General features: G+C 38.2%; 1 protein-coding gene across 1 annotated transcript in view; it reads left to right on the top strand.

The window, feature by feature from the left end:
• LOC122794176 (ras-related C3 botulinum toxin substrate 2) overlaps window positions 1–13,308 on the top strand; it is a 398,987-nt gene that overhangs the window by 174,515 nt on the left and 211,164 nt on the right. Inside the window, exons 3-4 of the mRNA XM_044062387.1 lie at window positions 5,166–5,283; window positions 6,859–6,921. Of these exons, the coding sequence (XP_043918322.1) occupies window positions 5,166–5,283; window positions 6,859–6,921 (181 nt within the window). The remainder of the gene's footprint in view (window positions 1–5,165; window positions 5,284–6,858; window positions 6,922–13,308) is intronic.

Genomic DNA, 13,308 nt, shown 5'->3' with positions numbered 1-13,308 from the left:
GACCAAGCTCGTTAGGCTAATGGGGCAGTAGTTCCCATGGTCCATGGTGGCTCCCCTTTGTGGAGTGGGATAACCGTCGCTGCGTGCCATTCAGTGGGCACAAAGCCTGAGGTGAGGCTATGATTGAACATGGTACTTAGGTGGGGTGGATGCTGTGTTCTTGGCTTTGGAGAGTGTGTTTTTTACCTGTGCAGCTATGATTACAGGAACTTTGCATTCTTCTGGTATAGAGATGGGCCCTTTAGCGGGTGAGAGGGGGAGTAAAGTTAGCACTGAACCTATCTGCCAGGATGTTGGCAATATCAGTTGGTTCTGTATATTTAGTGCCATTGTGCTGTAACTCAGTGCAGATCTGAGTGTTGCCATTGAGATTCTTGACATAGCTATAGAATGCTTTGTGGTTGTCTTTAGAATCATTGGGAATTTGGTTTTCGTAACTAGCTTTGGAGGATTTTATGAGGGATCTCAGCTTCTTACTGAGGCTGACCAGGGAGTTCCTCCAATCATGGGATTTTACTCTTTTTTGCTACAGTTTTTTTTCTTCTGTTGTAGAATTTGTTTATGGCAGAGGACCACCAGATTGGCTTCATTTTTTTGGAGGAAGGCATCTTAGTACTGTTAGAGATAGCATGATCCATGCACTCGTGTAAGTGCCTATAAAGTGTAATTGTGTAGAATTCAGCAGTTATACCTCTATTGTTCATCTGCATGGGTGTTGTGAAGTTTGCCACTTCTGTCTTAAGAAGTGTGAAGTTGGCTTTGGAGAATTTTTTTACGGTAGTTTCCCTAATAGGGGTGGGAATGGGATGTGGATGCTAGGGTGATTAGCTTGTGGTCAGATCTGACCAATGAGGAATTGACCTTTGGTGTGGAACACTGGTTACCCATGTTGGTAATGAGAAGGTCTAGAATATTGCTGCCCTTTTGTGGGTGTGTGGATAAGTTGATCCAAGGTGTTGGAATTTATGAATTCCAGAAAACATTGCACAAAAGAGTTGATACATGAGTAGTTTTCCTAGTTAATGGTGGGGTAGTTGAAATCACCCATTATTAGGGTGTTGGGTTGTACCCTAATATTTTCCAGTGTATCTAGAAATGAGGAGTGGGAATCCTGGGGCATGGTTGGGGATGTGTAGCAAGCTACAATTTGGATTGCGGTCTTGCCCAGAGTTAGTTGCACTTGGATAATCTCAGATGCATTATGCTGAGCAACTAGCCTGGAGGTGTGGGTATCCTTAATAAATATGGACACGCCTCCGCCTTTAGTGTTTCGTCCAGGCTAGGTGGTTGAAAGGTGTTGCCTAAAAATGGCACTATATGGGTGGCAAGAGCCTTAGCCAGTATCCGGAATCCCAAGAGTGACAGGTGCAGGCCATCTCTGGCAAAGCATCGTGGTCTGTTGATCATGTCATCCCAGGCAGACAGATACTGGATCCCCTTAGAATGACACCAGAAGCTTAGCCAATTGTTGAAGTCATTAATTTTATCCTTATACTGTGGTATCCTTCTGGGTGATGGCAGGATGCTACTCAGGGCTGGGGTCATACCTGCCTGGAATGCAAGATCGGAGAGCTCCTCTACATCTCTTTTCATGTAGCCCAGGGAGGTACATCTCAGGTCATTCACACCAACATGGACAATGACAGAGTCATGTATGTACTTGTTGTGGAGTGACCTGAGTGCATGCATTATGTGGCAGATCCTGGCATCTGACAGGCAGCTGACAGTAACTTTCTCTTTGGAGAGCTCTGTTGCTTGGGCAGATTTTTATTGAGAGCCTCCGCGAATGTAGGTGTGTGTTTTGTGTTTCTATGTGTGTGTTTTGGTGGTGTAGGTTTTGAAGGACTATGTGATGAGTGTGGTGTGGTGCAAGTGTTTACCTCCTCCTCTTGACTGTCTAGACCAGTCTTGTGTGAAGGGAGCTTTGCTTCCAGTTTGGCTATATAAGTGCATCTCTCTCAGGTTGTAGTGTTGGGTGATAGGAGGAGAGGGTTGTCTGTGTACACGAGGCAATTGCTGCATTGCCCCAAGATGCCCAGTTTCATCAGGTAGACAGGAGAAAACACCGGGAGCTGACCATTAGACATGCCTGGATAGGTGCTTATTTATTAAGTACTAAAAACTGTTTTCCTGTAGATAAGTCAGTGCTGTAGTAATTAGTAGCTTATTTAGTGCTTACAACCAGTTCTGAACATGTGCTGAATCCAAAGAAACAGATTTGAGTGCTAAAACAAAAAAACTGACTAGTTCTAAGGGAAAATTTGAAGAGCAGATTTTATAGCACTGGGAATAATTTAACCCTAAGTGGCAAAGAATAAAGTGTATTTTTTTTAATAACCATAGCAAATGAGCAAATTGATTTAAACCAATTAACCAATAAGAGCTAAAAACTGAGCCCCATTCCAGCAGTCTTCGATCAGACAAGTTCTAACTGCACATTCCTGCCACTAGGGTGCAGGGGAACCTTCTCCAAAAAAGATGGCCTGCATTAGTGCTCAAGTTATACAAACAAAGCTAGATTCAGTAGGTCTGAATCTAGTCTATGCTACAGCAAACAAGGTGTACCAGTTTCAGAAAGAAACAGTGGAAACAAGTAGGCACAATAAGCTTCTAACCAGAAACTCCCAGCTCAGAAGGACAGAATCTACCCTCTCCTCCCACAAGAGTACAGACCTCACCTTCGTAATATAAAATAACTGGCTTAAAGCCCAAGTGCTTAAACCAGAACTGATACACTTTTAGAATAACAGACACTAAGCCTTCGATCAGCAACTCCCAGCTTAGAAGGATGTAAGCTACCTGTCCTGCCACAACAACAGTGCAGACCACAAGCCTTCTTAATGGAAAACAACTGGTCTGAGACCCAAGTGCGTAAACCAAAAGCTTAGAATAACAGTTACAATTTAATCAGGCTACTAACAAGCAGTAATAAATGCAGCAGAATAAATGCAATTAAGTACTTTTAAGAACAGGCAGCAAAAGCAAAATAAAGTAATAAAGTAGGAAGAAACACAAATACAGTAAATGCAGATGAATAAAGTGCAATTTTTGTTTTCTATATAGCAAAAGAAAACAAGCAAAATGATTTGAACAAATTACCTATTTAACCAGTAAAAAGCTCAAAACTGAGCCCTGTCCCAGCAGTCTGTAATAAGACAAGTTCTAACTGCACACCCCTGCCACTAGGGTACAGGGAAACCTTCTCCAAAAAAGGAAGGCTGGATCAGTGCTCAAGTTATACAAACAAAGCTAGATTCAGCAGGCCTGAATTTAATATATGCTACAGATATATATATATATATATATATATATATATATATATATATATATATATATGGGTCCCCTTTACTTTACCGAAACGACACTTCACCGACACGCGGAAGACCGAGACGAAACGACCGACAGGTAAGTTGACCGAAAATGTGATTTGCCGACAGCCGAAAGACTGACAAGGGTAACGTGTGAGCGCGACACGGTAAGTGTGTGATAGTGACGGAGTTAGGAGCGGTCAGGTAAGTGTGCGATATTGTGGGATTTTGGGTTAGGGTGTGGGAAAGGTGAGTGTGTGGTAGTGTCGGAGTTAGGGTTCGGGTAAGGTAAGTGTGTGATAGTGATGGACTGTAGTTTAGGGACGGGTTAAGTGAGTTAGGTTTAGAGTGCGGGTAGGGTGAGTGTGCGATAGTGACGGGCTTTATGTTTTAGGGTGGGTTAAGTGAGTTAGGGTTAGGGTGCAGGTAGGTTAAGTGTGCGATAGTGACAGTCTTTAGGTGTAGGGGTGGGTTAAGTGAGTTAGAGTTAGGGTGCGGGTAGGGTAACTGTGCGGTAGTGTCGGACCTTAGGGTTAGGGTTTGGGTTAGGGTTAGTGGATATGTCATTGTGTGTCATGTGTAGTTTACGTTGTTTGTGTCGGTGTAATTGTGTTTGGTTTTGTGAGTTGTCGGTGTTGTGTGGTTTCGGTTATTTGGGGTCGGTGTTTTGTGTGTCGGTGAAGTGTTGTTTCGGTAATGTAAAGTAGACCCATAAACACACACACATATATATATATATATATATATATATATATATATATATATATATATACACACACACACACACACACACACACACACACACACACACAGTTGGTATCATTGATACCTTAGTGAGTTAATGAAGAGACCTGGGTCCCTGACTTCTCCCATAGGCTAAAGCTGGGGGTTGTCATGTGTGTGAGGGTGGGGCTGCTATGGTTGAAGTATCAGGTTTACCTGCAGCACTTCAGCAGGGAAGGGGATCAGCACAGTCAAGAACTGTACATTAACAATAGATAAACTGTCATCGTTCGCTAACTTATGCAGACAGAACAAGCCTGTACTCTATTGTACTGCGACAGGAAAATGGTGTTTGTATTCATATCCATTTTATATTTCTGAATGAAAACTAGTTTTCTTTGTCTAAGAATTGTGTGGCTTTAAATCTATTTTTGTTTATTTATTTATTTAAATCTGATATCTGACATAGAGCACTGATCACAAATGGCCAGTTTTAGTCTCAGTCTGGGAGAGCAGTATGTGTGGAAGAAAGCAATTAAACAATTATAGTATAGCAGGGGTGGTATGAACAATCGATCAGCCTGTTTATTCCCTACCACAGGGTCACACTGTTGAGGGTTAGCCAGCACAGACCTTCATTTAGGCAGCTATCATGAGTGGCTCAGCTTTTGCAGTTGCCATTTATCCCCATGCACACACTCAGCAAAACTCAAGAATTAGGAAGTGCAATGGTCTGACTGAGTGTGCTAACTCCTCACTTCCCTCCAAGTAGTCCTGCCCCTCCCTTTCCACTTAGGGCACCATCACTCTGTACTACAGAGCCAGGCACTCTGGTTCTTTTTAGTATCATTAGTCTTAACAGTATCAAATATGGCATCAATTATTATTGAATCAGATAATACAATAAACAAAGTTTATTTTTTGGGCTGTGAATGATGTTCTACTTCTTCACAACTGTGTTATGAAGGTAAATGCATGGTTCAAACACATTCTGCCCCTCTATTACTGTGTATCTGTTAATGTGGCAACCAGCACAGGCACCAGTATTGTCTTATAATAAAGAAATACATCAATAGAAAAATAAATAAATAAGCAACTTCCTATTTGCTACATTACATTATACTTGTTTTGCAGATTTGACAACTACTCAGCAAATGTGATGGTTGACAGCAAACCTGTGAACCTGGGATTATGGGATACAGCTGGACAGGAAGATTATGACAGACTGCGCCCTTTGTCTTATCCACAGACGGTTTGTTTATAAGCTCCTTATCTTGTTTATTAAACGATTTCAGATTCTGTATGGGGCATTTGGTATTACTGAGAAACAAGGTCATTGTATACACATAGGATTATTCACTGAGTTAGATGTTAATGTGTGATGACAGCATTGTGAGTTCACTATGCACATGTAATCTGTAGTATAATGGATTGTGCATGGAATTAGAATTTAACACATGATGTCAACATTGTGAGGTCACTGTGCACATGAAGTCAGACGTATAATGGATTGTGCTTGAAATTAGATGTTAACATATGATGTCAGCATTTTGAGTTCACTGTGCATATGTAGTCAATAGCATAAATGATTGGGCATGGAATTAGATGTTAATGCACAATGATAGCATTGCTTGTTATGATTATCAGGAAGATTATTGCTTTAATACTGTCCTATACTGAAGAAATAATTCACTAGTATTCTCAAAGGTGAGCTTTTTTAGCTCTTTTTACTGGAAAAAATAGGAATTTGATCCTTAACTCCGTATAAAATGCCTTGATCATTTTAAGTAATGAAGTAAAAACACTGACTTGTAACACAATTAGACCTAAATTAGTAATGAAAGGCTGCCATGTTAATATGCACTCACCCTCATAACACTGGGGAATAGTCACAGATGATGTTAGTACCCGATGGAGACTCCAGATTTTGTTTTTTATGTACTCATTTGTTATCCAAGCATCATTGATCTGTTTCATGTACGACTCAGGCCACAAAGGTTAGGTTAAATATATATATATATATATATATATATATATATATATATATATATATAGGCATTGAAAGTTGTCAATCAACCTGTATGTGTTTGGAAATGCATAGCCAACACTTGTATTTACAAATCAAGTTTGGACCTATGTCTAATTTGGTATAATTATCTAAACTGTAGATGTTTTTGAATTATTTTTAAAGACTGTAAAATTATTGTTCTTAAAATGTTTTGTTCTCCCTGGGCCTCCTATGAAAATGGGCACCTACCCATTCAGATTTTCCCAGTAATCAAATGCCAACAAATTATCAATCGATCAATCAATCAATCAATCAATCAATCAATCAACCAATCAGAAATAGAAATTTTCTGTGTTCGGGAATTCAGTGGAGGAAGTAATGGTGGTCATCGTGGGAGGGAAACCTCATGCTGCAGAAGTTTACTTCTGATTTATGAAGTCTGAATTTGTCAGATGCCACATGTTAGAGACAAAGGATAAATGATCACTCTAGGCAATACCACTGATTTAAAGAATAGCATACAGAGAAGTATAATTCTGCTGTTTAACGTTACTGAAGGCAGAAGTCAAATGTAGGTTGTAACTTGGGTCCGTTGTATAAACAGAATGCATTGCTCTTCAAGCATTTGTTGCAGTTTGCTTAGTCAGACTTTATAAGCACCAATGACTATAATCAGAAGTATATTAACATGTGTAGTTACAAAAATGCAACTTATTCGGTTCATGCTTTTCTTATAGTATAAGATATCTTCACTACATTAGACTCAAAATACTTATATATGAATCTCAGCTAACTCCCATATGTTTTTATCACTTTTAGGATGTTTTCTTGATCTGTTTCTCTTTAGTCAGCCCAGCATCATATGAAAATGTGCGCGCCAAGGTGAGTAGCTCATTTCTTGTCAGTATTTGTGAACATATGCAAGTATTTTTAAAAGGCTCATTCATAAACTGTATATTGTAGACTGTAAAAATATGGGTTGAAGACTGAGTACATTTGCTATTGTGTGCATTTGTATAATACATAGGCTTCCAAGACCTACAGCAGTACAATTAGTAGAGATCATAAAAAGAAATGAGCTCTGTATCAAAAATAAATTAATCATGCAGCAAGGCTGAATGCGTGCTTGTAATAGTTCTCTTGTTATGGCAAAGCAAATATCTTCTTGGATTTGAGGAATAGCAGAGCAGGTGCTGTGAATAAGTGTGTGTGTGTGTGTGTGTGTGTGTGTGTGTGTGTGTGTGTGTGTGTGTGTGTGTGTGTTATACAAGTGATGTATGTTTGGTTACTGTTTAATTTTATATCAGACAAGATTTGTGGTTAAACTCCTGCTTGGCACAGTTGATCAAATTATGCTATAGTCAACTTTAAGTCGACTATAGCATAATTCTAAGTTATAATTTTCTCCACTGTTGTCTGACCATGTTCTAGAAGTGTGGCAGCAGAATTCACATGGTAGGGGTGTGGGGGCAAAAAAAAGTTATATTTGAAATGTTTGTGCAGGTTAGGGTTTTATATAGTATAAAGAGATTTGCAGTATGTTTTATTTATTTTTGAGTTTGTTGTAGTCTACAAAATGTCCTGCCCAGTAAGGTATTTGTTATAGACTAATGTGTAGCACTATTTGCCATGTGACTAAGAAGGCATACAACAGGAGAAAAGTATGACCATAATATGTATGCTTACACTGGTGCATATGCTTCATGGATTCAAAGATTCTGCTGTGGGAAGATTAAGCACACCTGGGGCAAAAGAAGGCTGATGTCAACAGGACTGCTGTGGATGATGATGATGTGAATGATGTGCAGGTGACATGATCAGATGACACAGTCACCCTGCCTGCAACACTCCAGGGGAAGGGAACACCCATATCCGTGTGTACAGTGGCCCCTGTGGAGGTTGCTGCTGAATGCTTGGCCTCATCATACCCTGACATACCAACTATATGCTAGTCATGAAAGGGTTCTTTCTGTGTTCCCAACTGACACAGACTTTGATATGGGTACTGCCTCTGATGTTTCATACCCACCATTGGTCAGAGATGCTGGAGAGTTCAATGGCACTAAGAGTCCTGTACTGTCTTTGATATGTGTACAGCATTTGGAATCAATCAGCTGATATGCAGGCCAGTAATCCAGGTACAGTAGTTTTGAGCTGGTAAATGTAATCCAAGGCATGTGGAAAGAGTAGCACCAGCTGCAGTATGACCTGGAGTGTTTGCACAGTGAAAAGATACTGCTGCTGCTGAGGTCAAATGTTGCATCCATAGGTGCTTCTTTGTCACATGATACAACTTTCCTCCAGTCCATTTCTGCTGGTTGTGGTACTTGTGAAAATGTCAGGAAACAGGATGGATGTGTAGGTGTTTTACATCAGAGGATACAGAGTGTTACAGATATGGCCAGGTACTCCAAACATGCTTGAAAATGATCTTTAGGCTCTCCCAAAGAGACAACTTCTAAGAGTGGTCCCACAATGTGCTATAGATCATCACAATCTCTACTACAGGATTGATCCTTCTTTGGAATTGGTAGCTGGCACTGTGCACACCACTAATGGTCCACCAGTGGTGCCCTAACCCTGTCACTGGAAGATGTGATGCATGATACCCAGCAACTCCTCACAGTATGAGACTACTCCATTCTTCTCCCATTATCCTCTAAGTATTTCAGTGTTGTACTGAGTTGTCACAGGATCCGCCCACCTTCGCAAGTGATGATGACTGTTCCCTAACTACCCTTCATCTTTTATGGTTTTGATGATGTCTAATGCACAGTATGGCAAGGCCATGCACTACCCTATACATCCTGAGTATTGCAGCATGCATGACATTATTCTGTGTTTCCCACATCATGGCCCATTTTTGTGAACCAAATACCACAACTTTGCCAGTGCTGCAATGTGATGTGCGTGTTGTTGCCTTAGATGTGGCTGCCTACCTTACTGTTGCTGTTATTGCATCAGTTATAGCCTGTTCTGGCACAATTTTGTTGGTCTGCACCTCCTGTTGAGGAGCAAATACTTTGTATTAAATCTTTGGGATGCATTATACTTCTACACCAGTGGAATCTGCCCTTCAGTACTGCAAAGACTCCTTATATGGGGTTACATTTTCAGCATGGGCCATGTTGTATGACATTTCTGCCGGCATCTGTGGGTTGGGAATGGGGGAGTGGTCATCATCCATGGCTCAAAGGCTTATCTCAAATCCCCTGCAACTTAAAAGGCACAACATCATATGTAGTATGCTCCCAGAATGCATGCATGTATATGTAAGTTATTCTGTCTACTAGAGATGTGCACCTACCATTCAAGTGACCATGTGGGAAGTCATTCACAGGAACTTGTTGCATATGTTGAATATATGCCTTGCTTGATTCATGTAAACTGTCTAAGTGGATCACAGAACACTGCAGATAATTGTCTGGACATTACAGATTACCTGGCAATTCAGGGAGGGGTGGCCCTTCCTATTTATTCTGCACTCTTGAGTGTATTGTCCTTCAGATGAGACATTAAACTGAGGTCTCATCTGCTTGAGTTGGTGGTAGCTCAGGTGGATGTAAAAGATCCAGCGGCACCTATTGAAAAGAGTATGGGTCCTTTTTACACAATTTAAAAAACAATACTTACATTTTTACGATATGTACATATTTACAGGCATATCTACATGGATTTCTCGTTTTTTTTTATTATTTATCCTTTTTCTTGTAACATCCTCATTATTATTCTTCCATAATTGCTTCCTACTCCTTCCAGAACCATAATCTGATTTGCCACAATATATCTGATAAAATGAATTTCCCATTAAACAAAATGTCATTTAGTCTTTCATTCCAAATAACCCTTAACCTTCTCATATACTCTTTCTTCTTATTCTTACAATATCCTTACATAATCATATTCATATCTATATTGTTTATGCCATTAATATTCTCAACAGGTTTTCTGCACAACATTTTCTAGAGTTTCACCAATCTTTTACATTTAAAAAATGCTCAGTTGTCTCCCTCTTCATACAAAATAAGCCATTCTTTCAATTTTCTTTATATATGGCATAGTCCCCTTTACTAGTAATGTATTTGTTAACAGTCTCAATAGAAAATCCTGACATTGTACTTTTTCCTTACTTTAATGGCTTTAATCACTTTTTCATGAATTTTTTCCCATGGATTTACATGATAATATTGTTTCATTACATTATAATAACTTATCCTTCAATCTTTCTTTATATCATTAATTTTTATTTTCCATGTTAGTATTTTTTCTTGATAATTTTCAGGTTCTTCATTGACATATTCTTTTTGTCTTTTTCTTATTGTCATCAGAATTTTTGTACTCACATTTAAACATTCTCACTAATAAATTATCATTATCTTACTTTACCCACTTTAATACTGTATTCAGTTTTAATGACATAAAATAAACAACTGGATATAGTGACCCCAATCCCACTTTATTTTCTCCCATATATAGCATACCTCTTTTCATTGGGTTTAATCTTTTATTTTTTTTTTATTTATTTAACATTTGTTGACCGGGAAAGTCCGAAAAGGTTCCACAGATTCTGTTTTCAGTGGAGGCCCGGGGAGAAATGCTCCAGACGCATGTCTTTAGAACCCCATATGAAAGAAAACACCAACTGCACAGTTTCTTTTTCATATTTTTCTGGGATCATATAAACAGTTGACATATATGAAAAATTTACCATCAATACTAAAGTCACTAGATAAACATTTTTCCTAAATGGAAATCTATCCTCAGTATTATTCTTGTAACATTTTTATAGTCAGTATTATTTAGTGTGATGGGTCTCCAATTTTTTATTTAATTTTTCTCATATTTCATACATACTCTTTTTAATATCCCACTACATAACACTTCATAAACAAACCCTTCCTTTAACAATTCTTTCAGTACCTGTACAAAACTCTCTCTATATCATTTAATTCATTTCTTGTATATTCCATGCCCTATACCATCTGGGTCTGATAGTAAATCAACATTTACTTTCCTAAGTACTTCATCTATTTCAGTAATAGTAATACGGATTTCTTTTTCAAATTCTTCCCAAACTCATTCTCTTTTTTTACTTCCCATTCTTTCTTATTTACATTCTTTTTACTCATGCATATTTTCTACATGATGTACTACAATAATCATAATTTCCTCTTGTGTTCTTTTTACCTCTCCTTTTACATGCTTCATTTCCCTCATTATACTAGTATCTTCCTTTATTATTTTACCCAAATATGTAGATACCTCCTCCACTGTGGTGGTGGTGCTGCAGTAGAGTTGTCGCCTCACAGTTAGACGTTGCCCGTTCGATTCTCAGTTAGAGCGTCTTCTGTGTGGCGACATGCGTGAATGGGTGTTCCTTCATTGAAGGTTGTGGGTTAGGCCCAGCAAGCCAGCACGTAAAAATCTACTGACAATCATTAGCGGACCGGAGTACCGCTGTGGCGACCCCTAACCCAGAATTATATACTAATGAAGAAAATGCAAACAGTGGGGTGATTCAACAAGCTGTAAAGTAACCATAACCGGGAAAAAGCCGAAAGACACATATAGATACCTCCTCCCTTCTCCCTAGTAAATAATATCTCTGCCTAAACATAATGTCTTATTTTTTCTTGATTTATACCATAATACTTTCTTGTATTACTCTCAAAATTCTCTAACACATCTCTATACATTTTCCCATACTTCACTTTCTTTTCCTTTTTTACATCATCCTGTCATTAAAAAAACAGTTTTATACTTCTTTTTTAATTCAATCCACCAGTCAGACCAGTTTTTATAAATGTCCTTCATTGTTATATGATCTGTTCATAGGTTCAATTCTTGCTACTCTTCAATTATTCTTTTAATTCCTCTTCCTAATTTAATATGCTACCTTTCTTCCATCACTTCCATCCATATTGCTAAATGGTTTGAAAAATCCATCACAACTGTATCATCATCATCTGCCACCCCCAGCCTTCCAATTACATGAAATAGTGAATTTCAGATCCAAGTGCCTCTTCTATAAGTCTACTGACTTTTGTTCCACCAGCTAATTTACCACATTTTATCACTTCCTGTATTTTTACATCTTTCCCTTTCTTTTTACATTTTCCTCTTAAATCACAATTAAAATCCCCTGCAATTATAATTTTCATGTTAACCACCACATAGTCTAATATTTGATGAAACAAACTCTCTCTATCCTTGCTAGTTATATATGTATTTAATGCTTTAACTCTAGTAGCATGGCCTCCCCATCTCACATTCAAAACAGCTAACCTTCTCATCGTTACCAACATTACATCTAGTATTTGCACTGTTTTTTTTTTACATAACACAACCATGTCAGAGCAATGTTCATTTCCTAAGTTTCATTTTATATTTCCACCCCACAATTTTTCTGTTTGCAGCGTTTCTTCATTTGTCACGGATTTTACAGCCTTTAACTGATAACCTCCATATCACATTAGAACATCATCCCAGTATCTTTCTTACAGTGTTAATAATATTGTTCATATATACTAAAAGTACACTAATTTTTTTTAACAAATTTTTCTCCTTTTTAAGTTTAGTGGAAATATTTTTACAATTTAATTTTCTTATTTTTACTGTTTCCCCAATTGGGTATTTTTTCCTGGGGTTATATATAAATAATTCTGAGAATCAGATTTTTCACTGGCTTGAACTTCAAAAAATATAATCAGTCCCATCTCTTGCCTTATCTTCCTGCATGCACTTTTGTGCCTCATTTTTCTACTTTTACAGTTTCATTTACACCTAGTTCACCCTCTCTCCCAGCATCTTGTTGTCCTTGCTTGTGTATGCTTTCTTCACTTTCCCTTGTTTTTCATTATTTACTGTTTACTCAATCCATACAAAATTGTCACTTCTTTGTTATACAACCTATATTCAGTCACTAACCTTGATGTATATCCTTTCTCCCCACACTGGTTACATTGTATCTTGTCACAAATATTAATTAGATGAGAAAAGTTACAGAAAATAAACAAGATTTAGATTGGTGAGCATACCTTGGTGTCCCTCTATGGCGAGCTGGAAAATAACACTTGACAAGTGTTTCACCATGTTTTTTTTTTCACATTTCAAATCAGCTTTCCACTTCCACCTTCCATTCCATCAGTTCTTCTCATCTGTAACTTTCACAATATTATCAAAAATTTTATACAAACCCTTCATGCAGTTTTTGACACCATCTTCTTCCACTTCATCCATTCTAAACTGCAAAGTAACATTTATTCACAT

This window comes from Protopterus annectens, chromosome 1.part0, assembly GCF_019279795.1.
Source record: "Protopterus annectens isolate FY-2018-M chromosome 1.part0, PAN1.0, whole genome shotgun sequence".
Taxonomy (NCBI): Eukaryota; Metazoa; Chordata; order Ceratodontiformes; family Protopteridae; genus Protopterus; species Protopterus annectens.
This window is presented reverse-complemented; position numbering and strand designations above follow the sequence as displayed.